The 16940-nt window shown below is 23.6% G+C and overlaps 1 protein-coding gene across 1 annotated transcript; it reads right to left on the bottom strand.

Moving 5' to 3' along the window:
* Positions 1 to 8291: 8291 nt before the first annotated feature.
* On the bottom strand, positions 8292 to 12394 carry Bma-sdpn-1 (Protein kinase C and casein kinase substrate in neurons protein 2, putative; the record flags this gene model as incomplete). Its single annotated transcript, XM_043073260.1, has 9 exons — positions 8292 to 8398; positions 8899 to 9172; positions 9371 to 9553; positions 9667 to 9793; positions 10073 to 10176; positions 10332 to 10499; positions 10677 to 10871; positions 11370 to 11549; positions 12290 to 12394. The coding sequence occupies 9 exons, from the start codon at positions 12392 to 12394 to the stop codon at positions 8292 to 8294; spliced, it is 1443 nt and encodes a 480-aa protein (XP_042929194.1).
* Between the last annotated feature and the right edge of the window lie 4546 nt (positions 12395 to 16940).

Below are 16940 nucleotides of genomic sequence, written 5' to 3'. Positions count from 1 at the left end.
CGATTATTGAGAATTGCAACGAATATTATACAATTGTTCATTCATTCATTTAATCTCTTAATCTTTTTAGGGTAAAATTTAAAAAAAAAAAAAGAAATTAGAAATTATTATTTGATATAAATATAAAATAACTTCGATATTAGTAATGAATAAAGTGGAATGAATTTTGAAAATGTATATACATAATGTAAAATACGTAACGATTGTATTTTTTTTTTTTTCAAAATATGTATATTGTGTAATATAAATTGGAAATTGTGGATGAAGTATTCCGGAAATATATGATTCATATGTGGAAATTTATAGAATGATAAAAGATAAAAACAAAGAGCAAAAATTTTTGATTATCAAAATATTATCTAATATTTTGTCTAATATTACTAATCCTACTATCAATTAGTAGTTAAATTATCAGGAAAAAAAATGAAAAAGTTCTACTTTGCCTAAATAAAAGCTATAAAAAAGCTTAGAAAGAAAAAGCCTAAATTTATTTTTAGCGAAAAAAAAATGCGTAGTAAAGAGAAAACGAGAAAATAAAAAGAGTAATAAAACCAATGATTTAAGAGAAAAAAAGGAAAGAAAAAAGAAAGAAAATGGCAATAAAGAAATCGTTGTCAAAATGCAAAAATAATGGAATTACGAACATACAATTCAATTTGTCCTTTTTTGGCATCTGTTCAAACATAAAAAAGAAAAAGTCAACAAGTTTTGATCAAACAGTTTTGAATATATTTAAATACGTAGCAAAAAAAAAAAAAGAAAAAAAGAAGCGAAAAATAAAACAAAAAGAAAGAAAAACAAACAAACAAAAAATGAAACAGAAAGAAAATACTTCTTAGATTGTTTTTTTTTTTTTAATATTAATTATCTATTAATATGGAAAGTAAAAGAGAAAAAAAAAAGTTTTTTTTTTTTTCTTTTTTCATTATTTTAAAATGTAAGCAAAAATATTCAGCCATTTGAATAAAGAAGGCTTACTTTTAAGATTTATCATTGTTTACATTTTTGAAAATGAACGACGTCATACGAAAAGTCTTTTTGTGTCTTACATTTTCCAATTTCACTTTAATCGATTTTTCCTCTTTCTTCCATGCTTTTCTATAAATAAATGCAAAAAGCAAAAAATGTTTTTGTATTAATTGCATTTTGCAAAATTTACAAATAATGCAATTAAAGAATTTCTATTTTTTTTTTTTTTTTTGAATTAAATAATATAATAACATAAATAATTTCTTAAAATTTATCAATTTTTATTACATTTATTTAGTAATTATATTTTCATAATTAATAAAATAATATTTGATAAATTATTAATTTATATGTCTTTTGCTATTATTGAAATATTATTCAAATTTTTTGCTTGTTCTTTTTTTTGATGATTTTTTATTGTAATATATGATAAGGTTTAAAATTTAGATAGTAAGTGATAACAATTATACAATGTTTTCTTCGTTTTATTATTATTATTATTTGTTTTTTTTTTTTTTTTTTGCCTGTTAAAAAATAGAAATTTAATTTGTTATTTTAAAGTTCTATTTAGCATGAAATGAGATCTAGAAATTATTAGTTTACTTTATCTTTTTTTTTTTAAAGTTATTTCACATGTTTACGTTTCTATATGCAACTTTATAAACCATGATAATTTAGTGGAAAATATAAAAATGATAAAACAATGAAAAGTTCAAAATTTTTAAATCCTAATAATAATAATAATAAACAACAATAATAATAACAATTTATTAAAACAAATAAGAAAATAATAATAATGATATGCAATGTTGTTATTAATGATAAGCTTGTTTCTATTTTTACTTTTTCTCTCTCTTTTTTTTTTTTTTGAAAAATAAGACTCAAATTAATCTAAAATGCAAAATTGTTGAATATAATTGCATATTTTCAACATATACTTATCCTTCTGACAAACACTAATGAAACGAATCAATCAGAAATGAGAAAAAAAAAGAAGAAAAAAACAAACCTTACGAAAAGCAATGATAAAATATCATAACATAGTGATAGGGTACGATAGTATATGTCACAACTAATGTCACCTGCACCTAACAAAACGCATATCCACGAATTTCTATCTTTACTATAATTTAATACTCATATTTTTATGATCAATAACAATTATAATAACTTTTTTTTTTTTTATTTTTGATAGGATTCTAATGAATTATTTCGTTTTCTTTTTCCTTATCAACAATGGAAATTATTTGATAATAACTTAGTCTATTAATAAATCGAAAATGTAGATTAATCTATAAAAGCTAAGCTAAAAAATATTGGTTAAAGTATTTCGTTCTTTTCTCTCTTGAATACATCATTGAAAATTTGATTGACAATGCATTAAAAAGCAGAAAAAAAAAAAGGGAAGGATGAAGATATGATCACCGAAAGAAGCAATAGTTATTAATGTTTTATTTTCTTTTTTTTAAAAAAAAAAAATAAAAGTTTGTAATGTTTTAAGAAATTTAAAAAAAAAAATCAAAGTTCAAACTAATCTATATTATTCAATAAATTCTAAGCATAGTTATTTTGTTACAAATTTATGATTGCTAACTAAGTAAGCCTAATTGATCATTTCTTTAAAACATTCATGATTCTAATAATTGTAATAATATTTCCAATTGTAATAATTTCGGATAGTCTTTTTCCAGTGGAAATAGTTCATTTCTTTTACATTTTTTTTTTATTTAAAAAAAAAAATTTGAAAAAAAAACAATTCATAGTTAGCAATTAATATTAATTATAAAATTTCAAGTAATTATACACTTTTTAAGTATATTTAAACAAACAACCTTTTTTTTTTTGTCAAAGAAAATAGAAGCGATGATTTTAATTTTTAATGATGTGAAAGAAACATTTTTTATATAAAAAGTTTTATTTTCTTCTTTTTTTCGACTAAAATTTTATGAAGTGAAATTTGACAAATACTAAAGTAAAAGAATTTTGAAGGAAAAAAAAAAAGTTGAAAAAGAAAAAAAAAAAAAACTAAATGATTTTAAAATGTGTGAATGCACAAAGAAAGAGAATGAGAAATGCATCGCTATCGCAAGCTTAAAATTTTCATTGGATAACGGACAAAAAGGAAGAGGAAAAAAAAAGAAAAAAAAAAAAGCATTCAGGAATTTGCATCAGACAAACTTCGTCGGACAAATGAAAGAACCATTTTTCGATTTCAATCATATAAAATGAAAGTTTTATTTCAAAAACAAAACTTTTCAAATCAAAAATTTTATTGCATAATGAGATGCAAACATGCCATAAGCATGTGATAGAAGAAAAATGGTACAAACAAAATTACCATCAATAATATAGGATTGAGAAATCACTGCAGATGACGATGATATTAATGGTAATTAAAATAATTAATAGTGATATAATAATAATAATTAATAATAATAGTAATAATTAATAATACTACTAATAATAATAAAAAATAATAATAATTAAATTTCCAGTTCATCGATATTTCTCAGAATAATAACGTAGATTTCACTGTTAAAATTAATATGGACAATATTTCCTGTAATCTATGCTTACTTTAACTACTTTTTAAATGTTAGATGAAGATTTTAAGATTTTTTTCTTTTCTTTTTTAAAGTATTAGTTGGCTTGATGTAGCCATAAACTATGCTTATAAAAATAGATAATTCATAATGATAATATTATCAATAAAAGTGATAATGATTATTTAGGCTTTTGTCCCTAACATAACATTCTTGGAACAAATTTTGTTTTTTCATTCATTTATATAAGCAAAAATTTGCTAAATTCAGTTTGCATTATAAAATACAAATAGAAAATTCTATTCTGATTTATGAAAAGGAACTCTCTTCCTTTTTTTAAAAAAAAAAAATTGTTCATTTTCATTTCATGTTTTCAAAGGAAGGCATCATACTTCAATAATTAGCCAAAAAATAACAAAAGTAGTTTCAAGAAAAGAAAAAAGAAAGAAAGGAAAAGAAAATGGGAAGTAATTTTTATTGCAATAAAGAAATATCATCTTCAGACAATGGAAGTAAAAAGTATTTGAATTTGAAAATATAATCAAAAAAAAAAAGAAAAAAACCAGAGACATTTAAATTTGAAAAGTAAAACCATTACTTTATTAAAAAATACAGGAAAAATGAAATCAAAACTGACTGATGAAGATTGAAATGAATAGAAATCAAATTTGATATTATTACAAATAAGGAAAATTTATAAAATAGGAGAGAGAGAGAGAGAGAGAAAGCAGAAAGGACCGTCTGGAACATTTTTATTACCAATCAAAAAATAATGAAAATGAAAATTATCAGAAAGTAATTTAAATGAAATTTGACTAGCAAATATATCTGTTGACTCTGTGAAATTTCAATAAACAAAATCAATATTCTTTTTCTTTTTTCTTTTTTTTTTTTTTTTACGACAAATGTAATCCTTAAATTTAAATTCTAAAAAACAAAAAAAAAAAATAGTAATATAGTAATGAAAGTATATTTTTATTGAAGCTCATACTTACTTTTGCACTATATTCTTTGCTCATTAATAATAAAAAAAAAGTTATAGTAGCGGTAGGTAAAGAAACAAATTTTTTTTTAAATGAAAATGTTGGCAAACAAAAATATTGTTATCACTAATGCAAATAACCCTTTTCAAATTTAGTAATTTAAAAATCAGCTAGATGAAACAAATCTAATAGTTAATTTTACAATGAAAAATGAAAAAATTTAGGAAAGTTATGAATGTGCTTTTTTTTGCTATATAATCCATGTTTCAAACACAATGACACGTGATAATTTTGTGCTGATTTTTGATTTCGCAGCAAAACACTGAAGAGGATATCTAATAACCAAAAATTATGAAGCAAACAATTTGTTTACTGAAATATAAAATTTATCAACAAATTTTTATTATATAAAAAGCACAAAGAAAAAAGAGAAATACAAAGTGACAATATATTTATTATAAATTAATTTAACTGATATACATATATGTTATCAAAGATCCCGAACAAATTTACAATGTTAATTTATTTAAATTTTTGGTTTAAAATGAAAACAAAGAAAAAATATTATTATCATTTTTTTACATAGTTCTTTTTTTTTGTAAAATAAAATTGAACATTAATCGTTCTAATCTATATACCATTTAAAATTAATAATAACCACTGATGATTTTACAGCAAACATTAAATAGAATATATAATAATTAAAAAATTATGAAGCAAATAATAATATGTTTCTTTTACACATATTTCACTTTTTTTTTTAATACACAGAGAGATATTTGTAAACAAAAATGAATAAATGGATTGTATAGGTGAGAAACTGATTTTTTTTTTAAAAAAAAATAACAAAAGCGAGAAATTTAAAAATCAATTTCAACTGAAAAATAAAATAATAAAGAAGGTACCATTAATTTATATACATTTTTTCTTTTTCATACAGATAAATATTTGTAAATAAAAATGGATAAATGAATTGTATAGGTAAGAAATGAAACGAAGCAATGAAATCTGAAAAGAATGAAAAAGAAAGGATGAGGAAATCATTGAAGAAATATGTGTGTATGTTATTTTTTTTTTTTTTCTTTTTTTTCATCAATGAAAAAGAAAACAGAAAAAAAAAGAGACAATTTCGAAAACAGGTGCCACCCATTTAGCTAACATTTCATTTCTGTTCTTTTGCTATCCAAATGAAATAAACAACAACTAAAAACAACATACCTCTTTCTAGCCTTGAAATACATCACCTCTTCATGGCAAAATCAAACCAATTCATTCTAACTTTTTACTATTCTCTGTTACATTTATTAATCATTATTTAATCGCTATTTATTATCACTGTCACTATCATTTATCACATATGTTATCAAAAAAAAAAATGAAAAAATTAAATATTGCATTGATACATTATTATATATTTTTAAAGGCTAAAAAAGAAAATTTTCATTCACGCTTATTTCTCTTTCTCAGTTATATTAAAAGTTTTACCAAAAAAATTTTAAATTAAAGAAAAAAAAAACTTTGATACTGATTAAAATATATATTTTTTATGAAATCTTTTTTTTTTTTTTTTAATGATAAATGGTTATCAAATAAATTATAAATGTAAATGGAAAGAAAATTGAAATTTTATGAGAAATACAAAGAGAAAAGGATAAATAATTAATGAAAGGAAGAAGAAAATGAGAATGCAACGAAGTTAGCAAATGTATTATTAGCATTAATATAAGCATATATGCTTATAATTGTTAGCACTATTCGCATTAATTATACATTACTTTTACACTATCATTCATTCACATAATCAATCAATAGCGATGATTGATAAATTTTGTTGTGAAATTTAAATAATATTAAAATAATAAAAATAAATGATATTTCACACTTATTAATATGTTAATTTAAAAATTCCATGTATTTTATTTCATTTGATTTAATCAATTATAGCATTCGTTTTAACTTATAACATCATAGTTTAATTTATAACTTATAATGCTTATTTTCGGTCAATCAATATTTACAATTTTTTTTTTTTTAAAGGACCAAATTATCGTTTAAATTATCAATTAGTAATATGAAAAATGTCCAAATATTTAGGAAATTTTGTCATCTAAAATAATCAACAAAGAACAATAATAAGAATCCATAGATTTCTTCTATTCAAATAACGGAAAAAAATTTCCTGAATAATTGAGAAAAAAAAAATTAGTTAAACTTTCATATACTTGAATAAGCAATAAGCATCATTAAAAAATAATCAGCAAGGAACAACACAATTTAGACTTCTTCCCTAAAAATATTTATTGAAAGCTAAAATTTTACTTTATTTGGGAGAAGGGGAAGTGAAGGAAAAATGCATCAGTAATTTTCCATTAACAAATTCATTAAAAATAATTGATATCTTTTTCTTTTTCTTCTTCTTCTATATCATCAGAAATGAGATTTGTTGTGGATATGAGATGCAGCATTACCGATGAATCATACATACATCATTACTTTCAATTATTTAACAATTTTGTATACTTCACGAAAAATCGATTCAGCAATTAGGAATTTTATTGGTTATACAATATTCCCTTAGGTATATGAAAACTATAATACAAGTAAAATTTAAATACAACAACCAATTAAAATTAATGTTATAAAAAGAAAAAAGAAATGTACTTTTTTCTAAAAATAAAAAAAAAAAAAAAAAAGATGGAAATACTGTTGAAATATAAGGCAAATCAATTGGAGCATTAGTCTATTTAGAAACAAATAATAAGAAAACTAACATTTAATTGTTATTGTAGCTAATTTCATACAAAAACTACTTAACTTATGAACAAAAAATAATTACGATGACTAGAGGAAAGTATAATATAGGATGAAATCATGGTTTTTCACTTATATGATGATTATCATTATTTACGCCGGATATAATAATGATTTTTTGTTGTTGCTAATTAATAAATTATCACCTAAACTACAGTAGATTATAAAAAAACTAACTCTACCTCAATTTGATAAGGTTAAGATTTAAGTTTATATAAGCCATGCCATGTGTGTCATTTCGTGAATAAAAAGTGAATTAGTAGCTTAGATGGAGAAACCAATTTCAGGAAATGTTGAATTAAATGATGCGAAATTTATGATGATGCTGCATAGACGACAGAACTACAATAGCTAGCATGAAAAAATTTTATTGCATTGAATTATGTGATCGAAATTTTAAGCCTGATAAATTTCATTACAAATATCATTTTGAGCGAATTAGAATCATCGTAAATACGATATCTGATCACAAGAATCACACTAGCTGTGCATTTCCAGAAAGATACTTCAGGACCAAATGGTGATTTATCTTGAAAGTGAATTTCGAAATTTCATTGCCTTAATAATTAATAATTGATAAAATAGAACAATAATGGAATGTTGATAATAGAAATTAACGAGAACACTTTCAGGTATATAAAAGAAAAAGAAAAAAAAAAGAAATGAAAATAAAATGAATAATCGGAATAGAACAAAACATGAAACATAAGTTAACAGTTACGAAAATAAATACTTATCTAGTATTAAATAGATATTCGAAACAAATTAAAAAAAAAAATATATATATATATTATATATATCAATGCTATTATTTCTTTCTTTCTTACACATAAGTGTCAATATTATAACATGTTATGAAGAAAAAAAAAAAAAAAAGGAATCAGAATTTAAAAATTATAATAAAGTTTCAAAATCACAACCACTATTATCCATTAATTATCTCAAAATAGCAATGAAAGATAAAAACGTTTTCCCCTGTACAATGTTATAGTTTTTGCACAAATGAAGCTGGAAAGAAACCGGTTCGTTCATCCTTCATTCCCAAACTCCAGTTCAAATGATCCGGACCACTAAGCACTGTAATTTTTTCACCTAAAATTATCAATTAAAGCTTAAATATCCTGTAAATTTTTTTTTAAATAAACAATTAATAAGATTAATAAATAAAAAAAAAAAAAAAAAAAAAAAAATTAATTGGTATTATAACGTATAACATGCTAATGAATGTACTATTTCGATAAATGATATTAAAGATATTTTGCTGCTTATCAAAAAAAAGAGAAAAGAAAAAAGAAAAAAGGAACGAGGCGAGCAGGAAGAATAAAGGAGAGAAAGGGAAACGGAAAGAGAGAGCGAGAGAGGGAAATGGATGAAAAAAATAACATAAAAATTAGAGATGATAATTTAACACTAACGTTCGAAAGTCTAACTAAAAAGCCAATCCAACTAAAAACCAAAAAACCAATAAAAGATAAAAAGGAATAAATAACAAAAAAAAGGAAAAAAAAAAATGAATCAGAATGCATGCGAAAATAAGAAAATTATTTTGTTCCTATTAATTCACTGTTAATTGATGTAAAAATTTGAAATACCTTTCTTAAGAGATAATTCATCATCATCCTGAGCAACATAATCATGAAGTACTTTTGCTGTATAAGGTTTAACATCTTCGGCAGGTAAGGATTCACCAGGATTACTGCCCGCATTATCCATATCAATAACAATCAATGAGGACTGATTACTATGTGATTGTATCAAGACTGATGAAGACGGTTCCTTGCAGTTTGGTGTAATAGTTGATTCAGTTTTATTTTTCGACAATATTCCATTAGCATGATCCACAGAGGCTTCTCCAACGTCAGGAATCTTGAATTTCAGGATTTTAAATTTTCAAAAATAATCTTCAAAAAACACCTACTGAAGCCTTAATAAAAATATTGAAAAACGTCATTTTTTTTTCTTATTTTCTGCTACTATTGTGCAAGCAATAAATCTTCTTTATATCATGATAATTCATCATTAGCTTTCAGGAATGAAATATATAATTATTGTAATAACATTTACCGATGCTTTAGGAGGTATATAACTTGGCGCCATTAATTGATTATTTTGGGAGACTGAATTCGGAGTTGAATAAATTGAATTGCCATAACCATCATCATCTTTGAATGTTTGTTTCATAAGAACAACTTCGCCATCCTTTTTCTTTTTCCGGGATGTAATTGAGCTCAATGACGGTATAAACGGCTAGAATCAGTCATTTATTAATTATAACATATTCAAGATATGATTAGAAATGAAATGGGTGATTGCCAAGAAATATATTTTATGCATAGCCACCGGTTCTATTATAAACTTACTTCAAAAACTGGCCATTTAGTCTCACATTCAGGACCATACTTTTTCGACCAATTTTCCAAGTCTTCACTGAAACGGGTATTATCTGTGCCAAGCTTCTTCTCCAAATTACGATGTAAGTGATTTAGCCTGCAAGTATATAATAATATTTCCGTATTTATCACATCTCATCATAAAGTAATAAATAATAATAACATAGTAATGCTACAAAATACTACACTCACACAATACCGTAAATTTGATAATTAATCACAGACCTTAAAATAAATAAATAAAGAACTGCTCAATGAAACAAAAAAAAAAAAATCCATGAAACAACACGAATATAATATCATGAATTGGTACTCAAATAATTATTTAATATTTCGACTTCGCAATGAGCTAGATCTAAATAAATGTTATTATTACTTCGTGGCAGATGCTAAATCACAGCACACTTTTTGTAGATTGGAAAGCATCTCGAAAGTAAATTTTAAACGTTTCAGTTCCTTCATTTGACAAGCTTCAAAAACCTAAAAAAAAAATTTATTGATATTTCGATAAGATTCCACTTTGTTTTGCCTTGAAAAAGTTTTGTAAAAACTATAAGCCAATTTGAAAATGAAAACACAATTATAATTAACATTTGTGTAAAGATTTTTATAGTGTATATATGTATATAACTTACATCATTCATGTGTGACACATAGTTCTTCTTCAAGAGGTACAAATCATCCAGTGTAGAACGGTAAACTTTTTCAGATTTCGCTAGCTCATCTTGACATTTCTGATAACGATCATGATATCTTGATTGCATATCCGGTGAGAGTGCTGCATCGCCACATGCATTCTTCATCTGAATTTATTTTATAAATAAACTATTTGAAAAAACAAATCTCAAAAATATTTGAAATCGAAACTTTGAAATTAAAAAAAAAAAAAAAAACAAAACATAAATGTAAGCGTTCTCCATCTAAAGCTATATTTGATCTTCTTATGTAATTTTAAATGAACGAGAGAATTCAATTTTTACCTGTATTTGGGCTGAACGTTCTGCTCGTGCAGCTGTATGATACGCCTTCTTGGCTTTTTCAACTTTTTCGAACTGTCGTCGCCAAGATCGCTGTGCTCTCTCAAAATCATCTTCAACTTCACGTGTTTCTTTCGATGCCCGAAATGCCGATGGATGATGATTTTCTTTCAGATAAAGTGTAACTGTCTTCAGAATCTAAAAGGAAAAGTTACTTTTTGTGATATTCAAATTTACCTGGACTGTTGTTCAATTCAATGTTTACAATGACAACAATTTTATACGATAACAACAATTCCATGATGGACGTAATCGTATAGCAAAAAACCATAATGATAGTTCATACAACGGTAAAATTTAATTATTTGCTATTAAAAAATATCGTTGCTTCTGCGGTAATAGATTTCAACAAATAACAGTAACAAAAAATACATAAATAAATAAACAAATAATGTTTAAAATGAATGTAGTAAAGTTTTATAACTACCAACAAGAAAAGAAATTCATGAAATTGTAAAAATCTTTTTTAATATTTGAAAAAAGAAAATGCAACTGCATACAAAAACATGTATCTAATTTTAATTTAACAAATTTCATATCTAACTGAATCATTCGTATCTGAAACGAAAAATGAACGTAACGTAAAACTACTTTATAAAAATATTCATTTCTCGATGAAGTATAACAACAACTAACTTCATCACATATCCGATCTCGAACATTTGCATGCAATCGTTGTAATTCCATGCTTTCCTCCAGGACATCATTCCAAACTGCTTGTATCGCTGATTTTGCTAAACCACCAACATGATCAGACCATTTATCGTAGTAAATTTGTAAGCATTTACTGTAATTTGTTTCAATATCCATTCTTTCCTAAAATAAAAATCGTATACCTTGAAATGATTAAAATTAATAGAAATCTGTCAAACAAACAAACAAACAAAAAAATACAGCAATATTATTATTGAAAAGAGTATTTATTCCTTAATAATAATAATAATAATAATAATAATAATAATAATAATAATAATAACGACAGATCTTACTTAATTTCATCCATATTTTAATCTTTGATGATTGATTAAAATATATTTTACACAATTAAACAATTAAATATATTTTAATAGTTCACTTCAAAATATCTATAAGACTCTAAGAGATTATAATTGAATATTTACTGGATTACGAATGCAAGGAAATGATAATATCATATGTACATTAGAACTTCTAATAAGAGATACACGAAGAATTGTGCAAATATGGTAAAAATAAAAAAGTAAAAAATGTTTCAGGGGAAAAAAAAAAGAAAAAATAAAATAATTAACCTATAAAAACTTACCTTTGCTGCAAATTTGAAATTTGTATTAGCTGCAGAAATTATTATAAGAAAATGTGAAGAAAAAAATGAATGTAAATAAAAATTTCTAAACAAAAAAAAAACCTATAATACAATTGAATAAAGAGAGAATAAAAAAGAAAAAGTGAATTTTAATAACTAAGATAAGAATGAAAATATTCAAAAAAACTAGAAATGTGAAGTCTGATAACATAAAAGTACAAGAAAAGAAATAAAAAAAACGAGAGAGAGAGAGGGAGAGAAAAAAAAAGAGAACCTTAATCATTGTTTGAATATCAATAAGTTGTTCAATACCATCCTTATAACGTCGAACATTTTCACGATATCCGCCAATATCGTAAAATGACGTCGTATCTGACATATCTTTAAAAAAAAAAAAGTGAGATAATATTGATTGATGAATATCTAATAGCGAAAAATGTTTCATTATCAAACGATAAGTATTATTCCAAACAAAAAAATTTACACTACTACTATTTTTATAGTTTTAAAGAAAAACTTAATGGAAGAGAAAAATTATTAATGCTTAATTTTAACTTTTATAAATCAATCGAAGCATAATTTTTTCATTTCTTCAAACATTAGTCATTGCAATGCACTTTACCTTACTAGAACAAACTTTTGGGGACAAAATATTGCTTAAAATGAAAACATTTTTGTTTTCTTCAAAATTTCATATTTGAAAATAAATCAAATTTAAAAAGTAGCAAGATCTCGAAACATCGATTGTGACTAATTTAAAAAAAAAAAAAAAACCTCACATTTGGATTAATCTCAAAACTATTTACCACAATAAAAAAAAAAAAAAAAATTCATGACTTTCGAGTGAATTTAACATTCATTTGTTAAAGAATGAAAAAGTTTATATTACTGTTCAAGTTGAAAAAAGTTCAATTTAAATATATACTTAAAAGAGGGAAAAATTACATTATGAATAATTCATATTCATCATTTAGTAAAATTAATTATTTCATATTCTTAAACATCTAATTAATTCGTAATCATAATGTGCTATCTATCATTTGCTAGCGTTTATGTTATTCATCGTATTTTAATGAGAATTCAAAATTTGTCATAATTCATGGCACAATGTAATGATATCAATTAAGTAGAGTAATAGATGAACAGTTAGTAAATATATGAGAAATAATAAAATTTTAGATTTCAAGTTATTCAAGATAATTGGGAAAGATAGGGGAAAAAAATGTTTAAAACAGGGTTATATATTTTAAATCAGAATATTAAATAAGAAGAGGATATCATTAAATAATATCCAAATGTAAAATTATACTTAATAAACTGAATTATACTTTCAAATAGTTAACAGTTTATTATGCATGCAAATATGTGAATCTGTTAGTATTACGGCTTAACTTAAGGTTTAGGCTTACCGATACGTTTTACGTGAATTTGTTAGCATTACGGCTTATCTTAAGTTTTAAGTAAGCTTAAGAATGCGTTTTTTCTTTCTAAGATATTGGGAATTTTCTTCATTATTTAACATTAATAAACTAAAGACATTTAGTGAAAATGTAAATAGAAATAAATAAATTAGTAAACAAATGAACAAATGAAACAAACAAACAGTACATGTGCAAAAAAAAAATACCAATGAAATAAATGATTTGTTGAGTTAAAAAAGAAACAAAAAAAAAAAAAAAAAAAAAACAAAGAAAGAAAATTGTACCTACAAATAAACCGCACAATTTATACTATTCGTTAGTCATCAATAATGTATTAAACAATTATCATGTATTATATTTAAAAAATTTTTTTTCATAAAAATTCATTATGCAAAATTTGTAAACAAATAACAAACGAAAAGAAAAATTAAAAGAAATGAAAAAGTGACTATTGTTAGTAATAAATAATATTCAATAATGATCAAAATTAGATGCAAACATATATTGTTATACAACAAATAACAATAACATATTATCGCTGTTACTGTTACTACTATTACTGTTATTGTTGCTGAAATTTAGGTAATAGTAGTAGTAGTAGCAGTAGTAATATTAGTAGTAAATAGTGGAAGTAGTATTAGTAGTAATAGTAACAGTAATAGTAGTAGTAGTAGTAGTAACTAGTTATCTAGTAATAGTAGTAAAAATGATAGAAACAGTAAAATAATTTGAAATGATGGTAGTTGTAATTAGTAATGGCAATACTAGTTAGTAGTAGTAGAGAGGAGTGAATAGCGATAGTAGGTAATAGTTATTAGACAGTAGTAGGAGAGAAGTAGAAGTGAAATGAACAGTTCAGGAATATATTACAGATATAGAGGGATATAGGGAGAGATAGGACATAAAAGGTAGAGGAGGTACAGGTTAGAGGGATAAATAATTTGAGGTAATAATAGCTAGATGACCTTGAATAGGAAATGAAAGGGATTCAAGAGATGGGAAAAAGGGTTGCTTGAAGTGATGAATAATAAGACGTTAATCAATGCAATGGTTTGATGATATACATAGAGATTGATAGTGTCGCGTCTACACTCAAAACATCGTTGCTACAGCAACAATAAGGTTAGCATTATCATCGTCATCATTGTTACTATTGTTTATAATCATTATTTATAATCAGTGCTGTTATTACATTCATCATTAGCGCTAATACGATTACTATCACCAGCAGCACTACAATCAATACTGTTATCATTACCATCTTCATTATTATTATTATTAGTGCTGTTATTGTCATTAACATCATCATCACCAGCAGCACTACAATCAATACTGTTATCATTATTACCATCATCGTTATTATTAACACTGTTACAATCAACAATCAATACTGTTACCATCATCATCATCATCATCATTACAGTCATTATTTTTACTACCATCATCATCATTGTCATTAATTAATTATATTGTCATCGTCATCATCCTGACTCGTTATTATTATGATCATCATAATTATTATTAAATAGAATACAAATTACTTTATTCTATTAACAAATTTTACCTTATATTCGAATAAAGTTTGTTTCTTTTCTTTTTTAACCTTCTTTTTTCTTTTTAAATATTAAATGATATTACAATTAATATTTAGGTATAATAAAGTGGATCATATTTTATGTTTTAAAAAACATGTATTATGGATATTGAAAAAAAAAAAAAAAAAAAAAAAAAACGAAAACCAAAACATATTAATGCAGAAAAAAAAAAGACAAAATGCATTTTTGTCATATTTACAATGTAAACAAAAATTACGTTTTAGCAAGATTCAAAGGAAAGAAAAAGGAACAAGAAAACGACAAAAAGAATAAATTTCAAATGTTAGAGATTAAATTTGAAGGAAAAACTAAGTTAATCAATATGACAGTCATTTATTACAGGTAAATAATATATTGCTTCATTTATTCTGACTAATTCATAATATGTTTAAATTTTTTTTCAAAAGCAAAATTATTTCATTCAAATATATCAAATGAATTTGAATGAATAATTAATAGTGTTGCAATTAATACAAGAAAATACAGTGATAAAAAGCCTCTTCTTTCTTCTTATTATTATCAAATTACAATTATCAGCTTATATCTTCTTATTATCAAATTACTTTTGAATATATATGTATATATTCAATATAGGTACAAGAATAAGAAATCAAAATCTGTTGTACCTCATATATCATATCATATCATATCTTAACATATATATCATATCATATCATAGCTTTTGACATTTAGCTCACGCATATCAGGCATAATTATTCGACATTTTCCACTCTTAGACAATAAGCTTTTGCTTGTTACCTAAAGTGAATAAGCATGATGACAATAACTTCATCATTCAACATAACTGATAAACTTATTGTTTTTAATTTTTAATAAACAAATTAATAAAATTTGAAGCCATTATCAATAAAATAAGGAGGAATATAAAAATTTTCAAAAATTTCAACAATGATTTCAGAAATATCAGTTTAGCAAAGTGTTCATTTATACCAATCAGTCATTTATTATTGTATTTGTGGAAAAAAAAAAATAAAATAAAATAAATAAATAAAAATAAAATAAAAGAACGAACAACAACTTACAAGGGTGAACCGTTTATTTTTATTGACAAAGCAAAGAAACAATATATTAAAATATTAAAAAAATGAAGACAAAAGCAAATATGAAATGCTAATTTTCAGATTAAATTTAAAATGGTAAAATCTCAAAATAACAAAACACTGTGGGTGAATTAAATGAGATAAAAGAAATTGCAAGAGAGAAAAAAAAGTTGAAGGTAGATTTAAACATTAATTTAAATTATAAAATGGCGAGTATTCAATTTGTTTATCATTCATTTTTTCTTTTAATTAATAACTTTTGCTTCTTTTTTCTTCGTCATCTTCTCCTTTTATCATTTTGTTTATAGTTGATGTGCATGTTCTCAACTTTTCTCTAATTTTTTTATACGTTATAATCATGTAAAAGTACAAAATAAATGATGAGAGCATGAAAATTGTTATGAAAAATTGGAAAGAATTGTTCATTTTGAAAAAATTACTAAAAATTATCTAAGATTATCTAAATAAAAATAAGGATTACCTGCGGATAAATCAATAGGATGAATAAGAAAGAAATTGTTATGGTATGATTACTGCATTATGATATTTTTTAATTTATCAAAGTATCATGAAACGAATGATAATATAAGATATAGTATGATGATTTAACTTATGATAATTTCAATTATTTCAAATATGTTTCCAAAAAAAAAAAAAAATAATAATGCTAACATTTATCCATTGCAATTAAATCATACAACGATTAAAAATAATTTTCATTTCTCATATTAGAATAAATTGTTGAGGCAAAGGAATAATTTAGTAAAATTGTGATGAACTAAGAAGGGAAAAAAAGAAACGGAAAAAAAAGAAAAACTCGGAATTCCTATGCACTAAGTCGAAAATTT

The sequence above is a fragment of the Brugia malayi genome (genome assembly GCF_000002995.4).
Source record: "Brugia malayi strain FR3 genome assembly, contig: Bm_v4_ChrX_scaffold_001, whole genome shotgun sequence".
NCBI classification, from domain to species: domain Eukaryota; kingdom Metazoa; phylum Nematoda; class Chromadorea; order Rhabditida; family Onchocercidae; genus Brugia; species Brugia malayi.
Note: the sequence above shows the minus strand (reverse complement) of the source record. Positions and strands in the feature narration are given on the sequence as shown.